General features: G+C 43.8%; 1 protein-coding gene across 2 annotated transcripts in view; it reads left to right on the top strand.

Moving 5' to 3' along the window:
- The window catches only part of ALK (ALK receptor tyrosine kinase), a 792,617-nt gene that overhangs the window by 131,642 nt on the left and 642,213 nt on the right, over nucleotides 1–18,762 (top strand). For both annotated transcript variants that reach the window (XM_033937961.1, XM_033937960.1), the window contains exon 2: nucleotides 1,383–1,505. In XM_033937961.1, the coding sequence (XP_033793852.1) occupies nucleotides 1,448–1,505 (58 nt within the window). In that variant the 5' untranslated portion in view covers nucleotides 1,383–1,447. The remainder of the gene's footprint in view (nucleotides 1–1,382; nucleotides 1,506–18,762) is intronic.

Here is an 18,762-nt window from a genome sequence, read left to right as displayed (position 1 = left end):
AACCTTTTTTTAAACCCTGCTAAGCTAACTACTTACATCATATTCTACAGCAAAGAATTCCAGAGATTAATTACATGTTGAGTAAAGAAATATTTTCTCTGGTTTGTTTTAAATCTATTACTTAGTAGTTTCATTGCATGCCCCCTAGTCCTAGTATTTTTGGAAAGAGTAAACAAGCAGTTCACATCTGCTCTTTCCACTCCACCCAGTATTTTATAGACCTCTATCATATCTCCCCTGAGCCATCTCTTCTCTAGACTAAAGAGCCCTAGCCATCTCTTTTATCATTTTCATTGCCCTTCTCTGTACCTTTTCTAATTCCACTATACTGTATATTTTTTTAGCTGCGGCGACCAGAACTGCACACAGTACTCAATGTGTGGCCATAGAGTGATAAAAATGCATGATATCCAATTTCATCTTTATTTTCCATTCCAGATTAAGCTTTTGTAAAAGGACCCATTGGTTACATACACATCTGTTCAAAAATGAGTTTAGTAGATGAAAGCAGATTATAATACATTTTAAAATTTTGCTAATGCATGTGAAAATCTTGTTGGCGTCTAACATGGAAATGTATACATATACAGCAAAGGGACAGGAAGTGGGTGAAGAGGAGAGGTTAGAACTGTGATTAGGCTCATCCAGTGTTAATATAACCAATGATGTCCATTAACATTATCACCTGATTTTATCACAGAAAAATAATTATACCTCCAGAATTATAATGAAGTGCTTCTATTTTAGGATATGTGCATTAGAATGCATTATTTTTTCACATGATTCTGATCATGTTCCCACTGAGGCTCCAACCACATTGAGCACAAGCTAAAATTCACAGTTAACCTAGGCCAGTGGTAGGCAATTCCAGTCCTCGAGAGCTGGAGCCAGGTCAGGTTTTCAGGATATCCACAATAAATATGCATGAAATAGATTTGCATCTCAAGGAGGCAGTGCATGCAAATCCATCTCATCCACATTCATGGTGGATATCCTGAAAACCTGACCTGGCTCCTGCTCTCGAGGACCGGAATTGCCTACCCCTGACCTAGGCGGTTCACAAGCAACATACATAATACAATAAACGTATCAACAGTGGCGTAGTAAGGTGGGGGGCTGGGGGCAGTCCGCCCCAGGCGCAGTCTTCCCTTATGCTGGCGTCTGCATCAGCACTCTCTCTGATGTCTCTTCTGAGATGCTGATGCCGATGCGGTCAGCGACTTTGTGCTGGAGAAGTTAAAAAAAGTATAAGGAAAGGAAAAGGGGCGCATGGGCATGGAGGGCAGGTAAGAGGGCAGGGAGGGGCCTTTTGGGTCAGTCTGTTAAACATGGATACAAGCATTTGTCAAATACATTAAGTATTGCGTTCTTTTCATTTGAAGGGTTCGGTGTCCCGGAATCCTCTGCCAGTCTCTATCCTGCTTATTCTGTGTTGTCCACCTGGAACATGACATGGATAATGAAAGAGTCCTCTTCATTCCTTGGACCCAGAGGGTCAAGCATTGGTAAGTGATTGCCATTTTATTATTATAAAGATCCATTTTTAACATATATTTACCATCAATTTTTAACATATATTTACCATTTGTCTTTTTGCTGCAATTTAACTAAACTGAGAAACAGGATTTTTTTTTGGTCTTGAAAGAACTCATGACAACCAGAGCAAAGAATGATTAAGAAAAATAATGAATGCTTGCTATACATTTTGCAAAGCATTCCCTTTTATGCAAATATGAGAATAGAAGCTCACATAATGAGTAAAGCCCCTAAGTAAAACCGTTACATGAGGTTACATAGGTTACATGAGGAACCTTGGTGTCCACTAGCAGGACTGGGTTACAACACTCCAAGAGGATAATTTTATAAGCGGGTCCCTAATTTAAGAAGGCAATGAATATTTATGAAATAAATGTGCATATCACAGAGACCCATTATGGGAACAATGAAGGGCGCCAAGATTCAGTGTGCTAAACACTAAGGCCCCGATTCTATAAACAGTGCTTAAGTCATAGATGCTGAGGAACATGGCGCCTAGTGCCTGTCAATCTTCAGCTAGGCGCTGTTTATACAATTACACCTAGTGACGCCACCAGTAGGCACCCATTTATGCCAGGGTTTTCTTGGACTAAATACTGGCACCTAAGTTAGGCGTCTACCAACGCCTAAGTCCACTTTAGGCACCTACATGCAAAACACACCCAAGATCTGTCCACGATCTGCCCCTAATCACACATACTTTCTGGTAGACATCTATGTAAACCAAAAAAGAAGTGTGGAAGGGGCACAGTCAATCAACTTCAGGGACAATCAATTTATTAAATCTATATAGATAACTGATACATATATAACATCTACATTTAGCAGCGAAGCCTTTCAGCTTAGGCGGAAGCCCACAGCGTTCTACAAATTTGCACTTTAAAGTATCGCGTCAGGCAGCAGCAGGCCCCTAACAGGATGTCAAGAGTGTTCCTTTTTGGTTTAATTATTTGTATTCTGGCGCCATCTACTGGACTTCATTTATACACCCCTGAAGAAGGCGTCTTTAGCCGAAACATGGACCCTGTTGGGGGTCCAGCACGAAAAAGGATTGAAAGATTCCTCGTTATGCCTGCATTGTTTTATCTAGATGTTATATATGTATCAGTTATCGATATAGTTTGAATAAATTGATTGTTACTGAAGTTGACTGTGTCCCTTCCCCACTTCTGTTATGGTTTACATCTTCACCCATGGGGTTGCGAGTTTCCTTTGTATTGTGGGATACAGACATCTATGTAAGACACTTGTGGATAACTATAGGAGATAAAAATGGCTAGCTTGAAACTGGGAGGTGTGTCTATGACAGGGGTGTCCAATGTCGGTCCTCGAGGGCCGCAGTCCAGTCGGATTTTCAGGATTTCCCCAATGAATATACATGAGGTCTATTTGCATGCACTGCTTTCATTGTATGCTAATAGATCTCATGCATATTCATTGGGGAAATCCTGAAAACCCGACTGGATTGCGGCCCTCGAGGACCGACATTGGACACCCCTGGTCTATGAGGACTAGAGTCGAGGTAAACATCTGAGTAGGAATTTATGGTTATCTGCTATTTTGCCCACTGCATTCTATAGAAACTGCCCTTGCTAAAATCTCCAATGACCTGCTCCTAGCCAGATCCAAAGGCCTCTATTCTATGCCCATCCTTCTCGATCTATCTGCTGCTTTTGACACTGTTGACCACAATCTACTTCTTGATACGCTATCCTCAATTGGATTTCAGGGCTCTGTTCTTTCTTGGTGTTCGTCTTATCTCGCCCGTTGCACTTTTAGTGGGTGCAGTGGTGGATCCTCCTCCTCTGCTATCCCACTATCAGTCAGTGTACCTCAAGGTTCTGTCTTGCCAAGTTTCCAAGTTTTATTTAAAATGTGATATACTGCTTAAAAAAGTTGTCTAAGTGGTGTACAGAATCATAATATAAAATTTTAAAATCATTGGGGAGACATAATTAAGACAAAACAGTCGTAAAACACATTGGAACAGGAGGGATAGGGGGGATAGGAAAGAAGAATGATAAAGGTCAACACAATCAGTGGGGAGAATGCTCTTTGGTATTGGATTACATATCATAAGCGTCCTTGAATAGGAATGTTTTTAAATTTGCTTTGAATTGATCAGTGTGTGTCTCTTCCTGAAGGTGCAGAGGTAGAGAGTTCCAAAGTGTAGGGGCAGTGACTGAGAAGAACCTCTTTTTGGTGGTATCATAGAAGAGATAGCGTAGAGAAGGAATATTTAGATGTTAGTTACTGGACTGGAGAGTTCTAGAAGGGTTACCAGATTTTTCTGAAAGAAAATCTGGACCCATGGCCATGCCCCAGGCCCGCCCTGTTCCGCCTCATTCTACCTGTGTCACATCCTGTTCTGCCCCCATCCCTGCCCCCAGATGTCATCTGTGCATGCACGGACTTGATGCAATGATGTCACGCATGCATGGATGCCCCTTCCCGACACGATTTTGGCAGGAAGCTTTTGAAAACCCGGACAAAGTGTCAAAAAGGAGGACATGTCTGGGGAAATCAGGACATTTGGTAACCCTAGTCTTGAGACCTCTTCTTTTTTACATCTATACTCATTCCCTCAGTCCTCTGATCTCTTCTCATGGTTTTCAGTATCACCTCTATGTTGACAACTCCCAGATCTACCTCTCTACACAAGAAAGTTCTGCAGGAATCCAGGCCCAAGTCTCAGCCTGCCTGTCTGACATTGCTGTCTAGATGTCTCACTACCATTTAAAACTGAATATGGCCAAGACTGAGCGTTTTATGTTTCCACCTAAACCCACATCTCCATACCACACCATACCATACCATATTGTTTCTTATACCCCGCAATTTTCTACTAGGAATCAATGCGGCTTACATAAGATTAATAAGGTTTACAGCAGAGCATCATGAGTCATATAGAATGGAATTTAGGTCCTGAGTTATGGTAAGAATACATACATTTTTAGTGCCTTCCTAAATTGGAGGTAGGAAGGAATCTGGCATAGATAGGTCGGGAGGCAGTGCCAAGTTCTGGGGCCTTGGAAATCGAAGAGTTATTTCCTCCAGACTTAGCATGGAGAGAGAAGTAGTAGCATACAGTGTTGTTCCAGTCAGGATTTTTTCCTAATTATTTTTTTATTTACAGCAGGAGAGAGTGGGCATCTCTCCTGTTGCCGGGGAGTGGGGGAGGGGGGGTTGTCGCAGCCAGGATGTTAGGGAAGGGGTGTTATGATGCAACGGAGAGAATGAGCATCTCCTCCGCTGCATCACAACACAGGGGCAGCAGGAGAGTGTGTTTTTGTTTTTTACAGGTCTTTTCTGTGCATGTGCCCATCAGTGATGGGCACATGCAAATGCAGGAAACTTTTGCTGCTGTCCGGTGATCTTATTTGCATATGCGATTATTTTTTTTATTTTTTTTTTTTTTAAAGAATGTCTCAGGTTTTTCGATTCGGTATCAAAACAGCAGCCTTAGCAGACCGTTGCTTTGAAAATCCTGGCCTTAGTTCTTTAATTTCTATCGATTATTATATTATCGACTTTCCTTTCTTTCCCCCTGATTTATTATTTTTACCCTGCACAGATGTTTTTCAATGGGTGGCATAACACGCTTTTATTAAACTTGAAAACCTCTTACTTGAGCTCTTAACAACATTCATTTAAAAATCTCACACAAGAAACCAAACATTTCCGAGTGCCCATCCAAACTGCCTCATCATTTTTCACTTCTCCTTCCAGTCTGATGAATAGTTAAAGCTACATAATAGGAAGTTATCAATACAGAAGACAGAATTTGAAACAAAGCCTTTTCTTGTAGAGAAAATCTGACACGTTTGCTATTCAAGTTGAAACTATAAAAGGTTTAAAGATAACGGGCAATAAATGAAACAGTGAAATACATACAATGCAGTGTGATGTTTTCTACCCAGAGCAAATTCTGATGCATCTCAGCAGTTCAATAACGAGGAATGAGGCCCTGGACAGTTTCTTGGTAATCTTGTAGGAGAATTTGCCTCAGGCCAATGCGCTCACCACGGGTGTTCATTTGCTCAGAATCAACTACAACAGAGTAGTCCACGTACTGAAAAAAGAAGACAAGGCTGTGCACCTCATTAACTGGGTTATATCTGAACTTGTGGAGATTTTTCTGTGATGGTTGTGCTTCAGCATTACGGATTTTTTTTTTTTTTTTTAGAGCATTAACGATAGTGCACCAATGCATTAGAACTAGGGTTACCAGACGTCCAGATTTACCCGGACATGTCGTCTTTTTAGGGGACAAGTCCGGGCGTCCGGGTGGCTTTTCAAAACCTGGCACTTTGTCCACGTTTGAAAAGCTTCCGCCTCGGGACCACGTCGGGAGGGCTGTCTGCGCATGCGTGGATGCAACGCGGTGATGTCATCACCTTGCATCTGCGCATGCATGGATGCCCTCCCGATGCGGTCCCGAGGACAAAACCAGACTGAGGGGGCGAGGCTGGGGCGTAACAGGGCGTGACTTGGGTGAGTGGGGGCTGGGCTGGGTGGAACTGGGAGGGTCTGGGAGCGGGGCTATGGGTCTGGATTTTACAACAGTAAAATCTGGTAACCCTAATGACGAGAACCCTAGGTAGCATACTGAGGTTTTTTGTATTTTTTTAAATATCTTTATTAGCAATTGCGAAGTGAACATACAACCAGTAGTGAAGAGAGCACTAAGATTGTTAAAATGCATGCGGATTGAAAAAATTGCAGGCGGACCTTAGGAAATTGGAAGACCAGGCGTCCAAGTAGCAGATGAAATTTAATGTGGACAAATGCAAAGTGAGGCACATTGGGAAGAATAACCTGAATCACAGTTACTGGATGCTAGGGTCCACCTTGGGGGTTAGCGCCCAAGAAAAGGATCTGGGTGCCATTGTAGACAATACAATGAAATCTTCTGCCCAATGTGCAGCGGCGGCGAAAAAAGCAAATAAGATTCTAGGAATTATTAAAAAAAAGGGATGGTTAACAAGACTAAGAATGTTATAATGCTCCTTGGTGGGACCTCATCTGCAGTATTGCGTTTAATTCTGGTCTCCTTATCTCAAGAAAGATATAGCGGCGCTAGAAAAGGTTCAAAGAAGAGCAACCAAGATGGTAAAGCAGATGGAACTCCTCTCGTATGTGGAAAGACAAAAAAGTTTAGGGCTCTTCAGCTTGGAAAAGAGACGGCTGAGGGGAGATATGATTGAAGTCTACAAAATCCTGATTGGAGTAAAATCGGTACAAGTGGATTGATTTTTCACTCCGTCAAAAATTATAAGAACTAGGGGACACGCAATGAAGTTACAGGGAAATGCAATACTCCCCCGATATTCGCGGGGGTTCCGTTCCATGAACTCCCGCGCGTCTTGAAAAACTGCGAATACGGTTTTTCATGGGGGAGACTGAAGAGGGCAGCGGGAGAGCAACCGGAGCACCGCGAGTGCAGGAAATCACTCGCGGTATGCTCCAACCGCCTCTTCCTGCACTAAGTTGGGCCTTATCCAATCAGGAGCTGCGTGTCAAAGCAGCTCCTGATTGGATAAGGCTCGACTTAGTGCAGGAAGAGGCAGTTGGAGCATACTGCGAGTGATTTCCTGCACTCGCGGCGCTCCGGCTGCTCTCTCCTGCCTCTCCCGCGGCCCTCTCCTTGTCGGCGGTTCGCGGTCGGAAAATACCGCGAAAGACCGGGACTGCAATCTGCCGAACGCAAACGACTGGGGAAACACTGTACTTTTAAAAACAATTGGAGGAATTTTTTTTTTTTTTTCACTCAGAGAATAGTTAAGCTCTGGAACATGTTGCCAGAGGACGCAGTAAGAGTGGATAGCATAGCTGGTTTTGAGAAAGGTTTGAATAAGTTCCTGGAGGAAAAGTTCATAGTCTGTTATTGAGAAAGACATGGGAAAGCCACTGCTTGCCCTGCATCGGTAGCATGGAATATGGCTACACCTTGGGTTTTGGCCAGGTACTGGTGACCTGAATTGACCACCGTGGGAACGGGCTACTGGGCTTGATGGACCATTAGTCTGATTCATTAAGGCTATTCTTATGTTCTTAACCTATTCTGCATCTAAAGCAGTGAATTGCAAACTGTGTGCCGCATGAAATTCCATGTGTGCCACCAGACGCCAGGGAGGAGGCGAGGTGCCAGTGCCAGCAAGAGGCGCATCCTGTAGGCAGTCAGCCAACACCGGCACCTCTTCTCCTCCCTGGCGTCTCTCCTCCTCCCCCACTGGCATCTCGGGGCCCTGTTTGGAGGCATCCACGCATGTACGGATGTCAACGTGATGATCTCACTTCCAGATGCCCTCGAGCCGCCGGCTCGCAAAGTTTGTGAGACACTGATCTAAAGGATGACAGGCAGGTGAATCAGGGCCTTAATGTACCATTGCGCCATACTTGAGCTATTTAAAAGACTATCAATACTGTGCAAAAGTACTAGTTAGCATGACTCAAGCTGTGACATGGAATGCCTCGTCCACAGACAGTCGTAGAAGATCTAGTTAATAACGTGTAAAATACAGTGAGTACGATATTAAAATATATCACTTCTTCATGTATGTATTGCTTTTGTTTCCAACTTAAAAGCTCAGTGTTCAGAGTGGAAGAGTGGCCTAATGGTTAATGCAGTGGACTGAGAACCTCAGAGCTTCCAAGGGGAGGGGGGGGGGGGGCAAAATTTTCATTGAGAAATTTAGGGCACGCCCCAACCCTGCCCTTAGCTCCCCACAGCTCCAGCCAGCCACTGACACACTGCTGATGGCAGCCTGTGCCATCCCCTTATGTCACCTGCCCCTAATTTGGCCCAGACCTGCTGACAGCTCCACCCAGTCCCGGCACATTCCAATGGCAACCTGTGGCAGAAGCAGTTGCTTCCCTTTCCAGCAGCACCAGCAGACCCCTGAATAAAATGTCATCTCCTGCTGCCCTGGGACCAGTCCCACAGCTCTTATCGCGAGACTGATCTTTGCAGTAGCAGGAGATGATGTTTCAATAAGGCATCTCCTGCTACCTCTGGAAGGAGAAGCTGCTCAGCAAGAGATCCTGGCTCCCCAGCGGGAATGCAGGAGATAGCCCACAAAAGTGAGAGATTTGGCAGGTCTAGAACCTGGGGAGCTAGCTTCAATTACCAAGGCAGCTCTTTGTGACTCTAGGAAAGTCACTTATCCCTCCATTGCCCCAGCTACAAAATCACAGGGGGTCCTTTACTAAGTTGCGCTAATGAATTAGTATGCATTAAGTGCCATGCAGTCCATTGATGTATAATGGTTGCGTGGCATCTAGCATGCTAATTCCTTAGTGAAAGAATTCCTTATATTCTCCATTCCTAGTAGGCTCACAAAACACTAGCCAGTGGTGTAGCGAGGGTAGGAGGCACTCGAGGCGGTGGTGCCCCCGCACCATCTTCTCACTCCTTCCGCACCAATCCCTCCCGCGCCCTCCTCCTTCTATGCCACACTTGTGCCCTCCCTCCCACCCCATACCTCTTTAAATCTTCGCCAGTGCGAGTAGCTTCTCCAGCCTGCTGCTCGTGCCGGCTTTCCCCCTGAGGTCACTTCCATGACCCGTAAGTGATTTCAGAGGGAGCCAGACCAGCAGGCTAGAGTAGTTACATATGCTGGCGAAGATTTTAAAGAGGTATGGGGCAGAGAGAGAAGGGCACGAGCATGGCATGAAGGAGCGGAGAGGTGCCGGTGCCCTCTCCAAGATGGCACCCAGGGCGGTCTGCCCCACTGCTCCTCCCTCCCTTTCTATACCACCGACACCAGCATATAATAAATGTAAACTGATTTGGCTGTACTACAGAAAGGTGATAACATCTAATAAAAGCAGAATAAAATACAAGGCAGAGAGGAATGCGACAAGTACCGAGTCTTCTAGGTGGCTCCTGAATAAGGCACATAGGGAGGTTACACAAGAGAGAGTACTAAACCAGAATACTGCAGCCAAACTGATCTTCTCAAAACGCAAGTCTGACCATGCCTCCCCACTCCTTGCCAAACTTCATTGGCTCCCAATAATCTCCAGAATCCATTTCAAATGTTCCTGCCTGGCTTTCAAGATCATTCACGGAATCCTGCCTCCTCTTATCCCACTGTCTTTCAACTCCTCCAGTCCCGACTCCTCCAGAACTGCCCAAAGGCTTAAACTAGCCTTCCCCTCTCCACGCGGCATCCACTATGCAGGCAAACTGGGAAAATCCCTTCTCTTCAAAATCACAGGTCTTTGGAACGACCTCACCACCCCGCTGCGGAACCTGAGCTCCCTTCAGTTATTCCGCAAACAACTGAAAACCTGGCTTTTCAGCAAATTGTAGCTCTATCCTTCCCCCCTTCTACACATAAGTTCATGTAATCCTTTTTCTTCTTCTCTACCCACTATTTTAAGTTCTTGTAAACCGTGTCGAGCTCCATTCTCATGGAGATGATGCGGTATATAAATTTAAGGTTTAGATTAGATTAGATTAGATTAGAGTGAAAGGATGTAGCAGTGGTAGCACCCAAGAGCGGTTCAGCTGTATATTGGTTAGGAGGGATGTGCCATTTGAAACTAAATGGGGCATTTTAATGAAATTTCCTCAATTTTGGTTTATTTCATTTAAATTAAGCAAAAACAAAAAAGCAAAATAATAATAGCATTTGTTTTTATTCTTTTTTTTTTGTTTGTTTCAAACTGGAGGAGTAAGAGCTGTCAGCTCAAAGACCCCTGTTCGCACCCCCACTCCCCCCCCCCACTACTTTTGCAACTGTGAAAAAAAAATACTAACAACATTTAAACAAGTGAACATAGCATGTAAAGCATGGTTCATGAATTAGGAACATAAGAATGCCATACTGGGTCAGACCAATGATCCATCTAGCCCAGTATCCTATTTCCACAGTGGACAATCCAGGTCACAAGTAACTGGCAGAAACCCAAATAGCAGCAACATTCCATGCTTCCGATCCCAGGGCAAGCATTGGCTACCCCCGTGTCTGTCTCAATTGCAGACTATGGACTTTTCCTCCAGGAACTTGTCCAACCCTTTTATATACCCATCTACGTTAACCACGGTTAGCACATCCTCTGGCAATGGATTTCCGAGCTGAACTACTCTTTGAGTGAAAAAATATTTCCTCCTATTGGTTTTAAAGGTATTTTCTTGTAACTTCATTGAGTGTCCCCTAGTTTTTACAGTTTTAGAAAGAGTGAAAAGTCTATTCACTTTTATCAGTTCTACATCACTTAGGATTTTGTAGACTTCAATCATAGTCAGTGATGTTGTGAGGGTAGGAGGTTCCTGGGGCAATGGCGCCTCCGACCCTCTTTGGTGCCCTTCCCCACCCCCGCTCCCTCCTGCCAAGCATATGCGTCTTCCCTCCCCCCCCCTCCCAGTATCTCTTTAACTCTTCACTCACACTGGCCTCGGCTCTCCCTCTGATATCACTTCATGGCTGTTTTTTTCTCACATCAAGCTGCTTAGGAAACCATGAGTTGCTTAGCATGAGAGAGAAATGCTGACAATGGTTTGGTCAGGCAGCAGTTTATGAGAGCTTCTGTCCCTGAGAGAAGCAGAGAGGGCTGCAGAAATCAAGCGGTCCTTGTCAGGGTCTCTGAACTGCTGGGAAGACAAAACACTTTCTCTCTGACATCAAGGCTACTTAATTTCTTTTTGGCGACATGGATAGAAACTGAAGCTGATGCTGCCACAATCTTCTTCCAATTTCCTGTTCCAAGGATGGGCAACCTATGATTTATCTCTGATATCCAGTAATTTATTAGCTGCTGAACAAAGACATATTGTCGTTTGTTTACTGCAAAGTAGTAGATTTATGTTGCTAATGTTCCATGTTACCAGTGGCTTAGTAAGGGGAGAGGGGGTGGTCCGCCCCAGGTGCTGTCTTGGTGGGGTCGCCGGCACCGGTCCTCCTTTCCGACACCCCCCCTTGCTGCACACGTATGCAGATGGCACCTATTTGGCAGTACAGTAGGGTTTTGGGGGGTGCACATTTTCCAGCATGAATGGTGTGGTTAGAGTGGCTTATGGGCCTGGGTCCTCCCCTCTATGGTTCATTAGTCCATCCCCAGACTACTTAAGCCACCTCTGTGCAGCTCTACTAGGCTTTCCTATGCCAGGTGCTGATATTCTGGAGACAGGAATGTACATTTTTATTCTGATTGTTATGGCAGTGTGAGGGGGGTCAGTGATCACTGGGGTAGTGTGTGGGGGTCTATACTTTGTCCCTGCAGTAGTTATCTGGTCACTTTGTATACCTTCTGGGCACTTAGACCTGTTTTTTCAATCGCCTAAGTCACAACGTATAAGTTCCGTCTAGGAAGTCTCGTTAAATTTTCAATTATCGCTGCAGGATAACTAAGTCTAGGTGAGCCCACATCCCGCCTTCCTCCTGCCTTAACCACTGTCACCACACTGCAGTCCCGGACCGGGACTCTATAGCACTCCATGTGGTTGGACAAAGAAATAACACCAGCGTGTGACCCGGCCTGGAGTCACCCTGCAGGATTGGACTGACACAGAAAATGGGAACTAAAAATCAAAATTACACAGATGTTGCTTAAGTAAAAGGTATTTCAATTTTACTTCTCAAAACATATAGGTCAGAATCAATTCAATAATGTTCAATGCAAAAAATTCATATAAAGTAAAATTCAAAAGAAAGAAAATCAAACAATTCAGTCAAAGTTCAGACTTTCTCTTTCTCTTATACTCAGACAGAAACTGCACCTGAGGCCTGGCTCTCATCAGAGCCTGCACTCCAAGCAGGGTGGTTTTTGGAAAACCTCAATTTAGTTCTCTGCACTGTTTCACCAATTCACAGACTCTCAAAGTCAAGCCTCCATCAGCATTTATGGCACTGCTGGGAAAAGGAGAGAGTCTAAGATTTGCCTTGCAACAGCCTTTCAAACGGCCTTCAAAATTCCCTCCCTGGGTGACTGCAAACCTCTCCCTCAAACAGACTCTCTCAGCTTTATAAAGCACAACAAAACAAAAATGCAGGGTTCAAAAAGAAAAACAGTTCAAACCAAAACTCACTGTTCTTAGCTTAATGCTTGCAGCTGGTGGTTAAGCCTACTTCCATGGCTTCAGGTAAGCTCTACACCTCCTCTGGCAAAGATTCCTGTACTTCCATCGGCGTCTCCTCCACAGGCGAGGAAACATGCAGAGCTTCACCAGCTTCTTCCAACTCCATAGGTGTACACCTATTACCTCTGCTTGGCCCAGGGAGGTCAACAGAGAAGAAAGGCCTTAACCTTCTCCCTATCCTGCCTGCCTGTCTGTTCTCAACTGCTGGCTTTTCTATCCTAGGGATACACCCTAATCTAGCTGAGTCAGCAGGGAACTGAGTAGCTCTTGGGCTCCTCTGGGGGTGACCTAAATACTGACGGCCTGTCTGTTTCTTAGGAATTTCCGGCTCCCCCTGGTGGTTAGCCGGGCAATCAACATGATCAGAGCTAGGGCAGACCTTGCAAACCCCCTTCCTGGATTTCTTATTCACTTTCGTGACTGCCTTTACTGGAACTTTGGCAGGCCCGATGCCTGGCTGGTCACACCACGCCTTCAAAAACACCCCCTTTTTTACTCTGGGCGTACAGCAGCAGGGAAAAGGCCTAAGCTGCTTTTAGATACATCTAAGACTTGTTTCAATTATTGGTACTTGGACAACCTTTCTTTTTGATTGGCCAAATGCCGATTTAGGCGGATTTTTAGACGTATTTCCGTTTCGATTATGAACCTCTTAGCATTATTATTATTGCTTAGTATAAGTATTATTGCTTTGATGTTTTCTGTATTTGGGTTGTAATATTCAATAAAAATTTAATTTAAAAATATTCTCTCCATGCTGTCAATTATGATGTATCATTTGTACCCTGCTGAGAATTATCATTTCTCTTCTATATGTGCCAAGCACCCTTTTTATATCGCCTTCTCTTCTGATTCCTTCAACCCTTCTTCTTTTATTCTTGTTCCTTTCTCTTTCCTGCATTTTCTTTCTGCTGCTTTCAGTTCTTGACTTGTAATCTCTTTATTTTTCTTCTTTCTCATCTTTTTCCTCTATTTTCTTCTTCTTTTCTTTCTTATTATCCCCCTATTTATCTCCATTTTCTATGTCCTTATTCCTCTTTCTTCACATCTTACATTAACTGCTTCTGTTCACTTTTCTTTGCATGGCTTTTTCTTATGTTCTTTGCCATTTTTCTCTTTCCACATACCACAAACTAAAAGAACATAAGTTGTCTCTTCTTTCACTGTTCCTATTCTCAGGTTACAAACTTAGAATATGAGCTTCATTCCCAACTTGTCAAGACATGTACCGTATTTTCACTCATATACCGCGCACCCGTGTAAAACACGCACACGGATATACCGCGCGGGGAACACAAATTTATGTAATAAAATGTTAATATAGCGCGCACACGCGTATACCGCGCATGCTAAAACCTCCTCCCGCCTACTCCGAACTGGCATCCTCCCCCCGCTCGCGTCACCCCCCCTCCCCCTCTGATCCGAGATAATCTGATCCGGCATTCCCCCTGAGAACCGGCATCCTCCCCCCCCCCGCTCGCGTCACCCCCCCTCCTCCGCAATCCTACATCCCCCCCAGTACTGCAAATACAATTCTTACCCGATTGGGCACCGGCACCAGCACCAATGCACAGCATGTGCCAGTGCCAGTGCCTGAAGATCCTCCCTTGTTGGGCTGGGCTGGGCTGGGCCGGGCGGTGCGAGAGAGATCCTCCTTCTTCCTCTGCCGGGCTGGACTAGGCTTTGAGCATGCAAGATTATCTCGGAGAGAGCGAAACCAGAAGGCTTTGAGCATGCGCAAATGCTCAAAGCCTAGTCCAGTCCGGCAGAGGAAGAAGGAGGATCTCTCTCGCACCGCCCGGCCCAGCCCAGCCCAGCCCAAACCAACGAGGGAGGATCTTCGGGCACTGGCACATGCTGTGCATTGATGCTGGTGCCGGTGCCGGTGCCCAATCGGGTAAGAGTTGTATTTGCGGTGTTGGGGGGGGATGTAGGATCGCGGGGGAGGGGGGTGACGTGAGGGGGGAGGATGCCAGTTCGCAGGGGGAATGCCGGATCAGAATGTAAAAAAAAAATTTTTAAACGCGCTCACACGTATAATGCGCATGGTTATGCACGGTTTGTAAAATCATGCATAACGCGCGCGTTATATGCGTGAAAATACGGTACATTCATATTTGTGCCTATTCTTCTGTGGCTTCTTTTATGTTTTTATTTTCTTGGGGGAGCAGGAAAAAAGGGAAGCATTTTCATGGCAAAATACTATTAATTTTCATGTACTTTTCTTCAAACTTAAAAATACCATCCCCTCCTTTTCTCTCCATACATGACAGACCTGGAGAGTATTTATTGGTTATATAGCTTCAAGAATAACACTGTGCTTTCGTATCGAATCAGTCATTTCCTGGAGTAGAGAAATATGGAAATTAGAATCATGGTTTATGTTTTTCAGGTGGTGGCTTGTGACAGTTGTTATAATTGATTGATAAGAAAGTACTGCGCCCCCCCCCCTTTTTGTTTTAGATTTTTTTTCTCTCATTTCACTAGACAAAGAAACAGCTGTCACAGATTTAATTGATTTAGTTCCCATTGTTAATATAGGAATATCTCAGGCAGTAATTACATACAATCAGACAGCTTATTCCTACTTATTAGAATAAATAAATAAGAATTTTATTACTACTTAGAATTTTATTATTATGAGGGGGTGCTGAAAGGGCCTACTTACATACCTGGAGGGACAGAGGGGCCTTAGGGGGCAGGAGCACAGCCCCCTCATTCCTGCCCCCTTATAGCAGCCTTTCAAAATGGCCACTGCAACCTCTTGTGGTACTTCCTTGCCCAGTGGTGATCAATGTGTAAAAACATGCTGACGACTGCCAGCTGAATATCAGGGGAACTCCCTCCATTCATCTGTATTAAATCCAGCAATGACCATTACCTGGTTGGTTCCCTCACCAGTAGTTTAAACCAGTGGTTCTCAATCCTGTCCTAGAGGACCATCATCCAATCAGGTTTTCAGGACAGCACTATTGAATATGCAAGGGGCAGGTCTGCATGCCTGTCACCTCCATTATATACAAATTTCTCTCATGAATATTCATTAGGGCTATCTCAAAAACCTGACTGGCTGGTGGTCCTCCAGGACAGGGCTGGGAACCACTGGTCCAAACAAAGCCCCTTGCAGGGAATCCACTATCTTTCTACTTCTTTCCAGATTTGCAGATGGGTCACTCCAATCCATAGCTGGTGGACTGAAGTCACGCCATTTACAGAATTTCCCCCATAGAGTATCTGATCACTATTCACTGCAAACTGCTTAGATATACAGGATGGGGCATGGAAAAGTAGCCTGACTCTAATACCGCAGCATCACTGTTGAAGAGATGCAAGCAGTATCATCCAACATGATCCAAGGTACCCAAAAGTGCATGGACACGAATGGGGACCGCTTTCACCATCTGTTGTAACTTATGGGTAAGTGAATAAAAACAACCCACTTGCTTGTTCATCTTGTCATACTATCTTCAGAGGTGGGCTACTTTATTGTGGCAACAAACCAAAGCCAAGGAAAAAACCAGGGTTCAACTGTCTGCAGTAAAAAACAATCCAGAACAAACAAACCAAAAACTACAGACTTTGTAAAGTCTGCCTGCATCGTGTACAAAGTCTGCAGTTTTTGGTTTGTTTGTTCTACTTTATTGTGGCCCACCCTGTATACCAGAGATCTCAAAGTCCCTCCTTGAGGGCCGCAATCCAGTTGAGTTTTCAGGATTTCCCCAATGAATATGCATTGAAAGCAGTGCATGCACATAGATCTCATGCATATTCATTGGGGAAATCCTGAAAACCCGACTGGATTGCGGCCCTCAAGGAGGGACTTTGAGACCCCTGCTGTATACCAATCGCATTCATATTTCACAAGCACCAATTTACAGAATTGTCTTTTTATAGGAAAGAATTCAAGAAACGGTGCCGAAAAATTGCAGCTGAAACAAAATTGAGCACTAAGATCTATTCTATAAAGGGAGCTTGCCCATTATAGAATAGCATTTGGCGAGGATTTGGCACCTAAACTTTGGATGCCGTATTTATGCCTGCTGAAAGCAGGTGTAAATTCTGGTGCTCAACTTAGGCACGCAAGAGATGAATTCCGTAAATCTGCACATGACTTTTTGGAACACCCCGACAAGCCCTTGGTCACACCCCTTTTTCAAATATGCACTTTTGAAGTTAGGCATTGTGCTTTATAGAATAGCGCACAGCAAGATGCATGCGTAGATATATAAGACTGACAATTAACAATAATTGATTGTTAGCACACTATTATTGATGTTTCTGATTTCATTAGTCAATCTATTTGCACACTTAAATTTGGATGCAGATATTTGAGCATGTAGGGTTACCAGACGTCTGGGAAAACCTGGACATGTCCTCTTTTTGGAGGACTGTATGGGTGCCCAGAGGGATTTCCAAAACCTTTTCCTCTCTTTATAATCAGAGGTCCCCAAAGTCCCTTCTTGAGGGCTGAATCCAGTTGGGTTTTCAGGATTTCCCCAATGAATATGCATGAGATCTATGTGCATGCACTGCTTTCAATGCATATTCATTGGGGAAATCCTGAAAACCCGACTGGATTCGGCCCTCAAGGAGGGACTTTGAGAACCCCTGCTTTATATAGTAATATAGTAAATTACGGCATAGATATGATTTGTAGGCGACTGTTCAAACAAACCCTTTGAAGCTTGCAGAAACTAATTCACATCTAATTCAGGTCAGCAGCACTGGTTTCTTTTTTTTTTCTTTTTTTTTCAAATTCTTTACTCGTTTTAAAAGCCAACACAAAGTGCAACAGATTAACCAACAATTGGTACAAAAAAACAGCACTCATTACAATCAAATAATAAGATAAGTACTTATCCCCCCTCCTCCCTCCTACCCACCCTTCCTGGATGTGCCTAACACTCATTTGGAAATCAAAGAGTAATATTGATGATCAATTCATGCAAAATTTTGTTAATGGATCCCAAACCTATAGTGTCTCAATTGTAATTAGTTCATATGTTCAAACTTATAAACTTGACATAAGGTTTCCCATCAAAAGTTATAATATATTTATTCTATCCCATTTTTTCCAGTTTTTCTTGATTAGCTGCATAGCAACTCCTGTCATGATAAGAAGTAATCTATTCTTATTTATATTTATTGAACTCTTGGGCATTAATAGTGTTCCAAACAACACTACGTCATATGACAATGACAGTGAGACTTCCAATATGATATTAATTTGACCCCAAATAGACCTCCAAAATTTAAGTATCAAGGGACAATAGAACAATAGATGATCCAGTGTCCCGATATCAAGATGACAATGCCAGCATCTATTAGAATTAGAACTATCTAACTTTTGCAATCGAACAGAGGTCCAGAAAATTCTATATAATAGAAAAAACCAAGTTTGTCTGATGGATGCTGATGCCGTACATTTCATCCTCCAAGTCCAAATCCATGGCCATTGAGTAGAAATTTGCACTTCAAGATTAGCAGCACTGGTTTATGACTTTCTGTGAGGGAATCTGTGGGACCGTTGGATGATCAAGGAGCAAAAGGGGCATTCAGGGAGGATAAGGCCATAGCAGAGAGACAATATGGTACTGAAGTAAACATGTTTGCAAAAATGACAGGTTGGAAGCATAAAAAACATTGCGACATATATTATGTACAATTTGAAAAGACCAATTTTGCTTATTTCAGAGTAGCATAAAAATACTATGGAACAATTTGCAGTGGCATTGTTACAATGTTTGTAGAACTTCTTAAGAAATTACCCAAGAACACAGTAATCAGTTGGCTAGCTTATGATTCATGCTACAATGCATAATATTTAAGGGATGAGGTTACAGAAAATCTCACATCACATGGTTTGTTCAAAGTTCTTTCTAAAAATAGGGACTTTAAATGAAGTCACAGCGAGTGTATTGTTCTAAGCAGTCTTTCTAAACACAAATTTTCTTGATACATAACAGTGTACAAAATGCAGCAATCAGACTTCTAAAGAACCTTCATGCCCACGACCCTGTCTCCCAGGCTCTATCATCAGCCCAGTGGCTACCCATAGCCAAACGCCGTGTCTTTAAGGTTGCGTACAAATCCCTGTACAACATAACGGCAGATTACATGTCCACTAAGCTTCTTCCATT

Source organism: Geotrypetes seraphini, chromosome 3 (assembly GCF_902459505.1).
Source record: "Geotrypetes seraphini chromosome 3, aGeoSer1.1, whole genome shotgun sequence".
In the NCBI taxonomy this organism is placed as follows: domain Eukaryota; kingdom Metazoa; phylum Chordata; class Amphibia; order Gymnophiona; family Dermophiidae; genus Geotrypetes; species Geotrypetes seraphini.
This window is presented reverse-complemented; position numbering and strand designations above follow the sequence as displayed.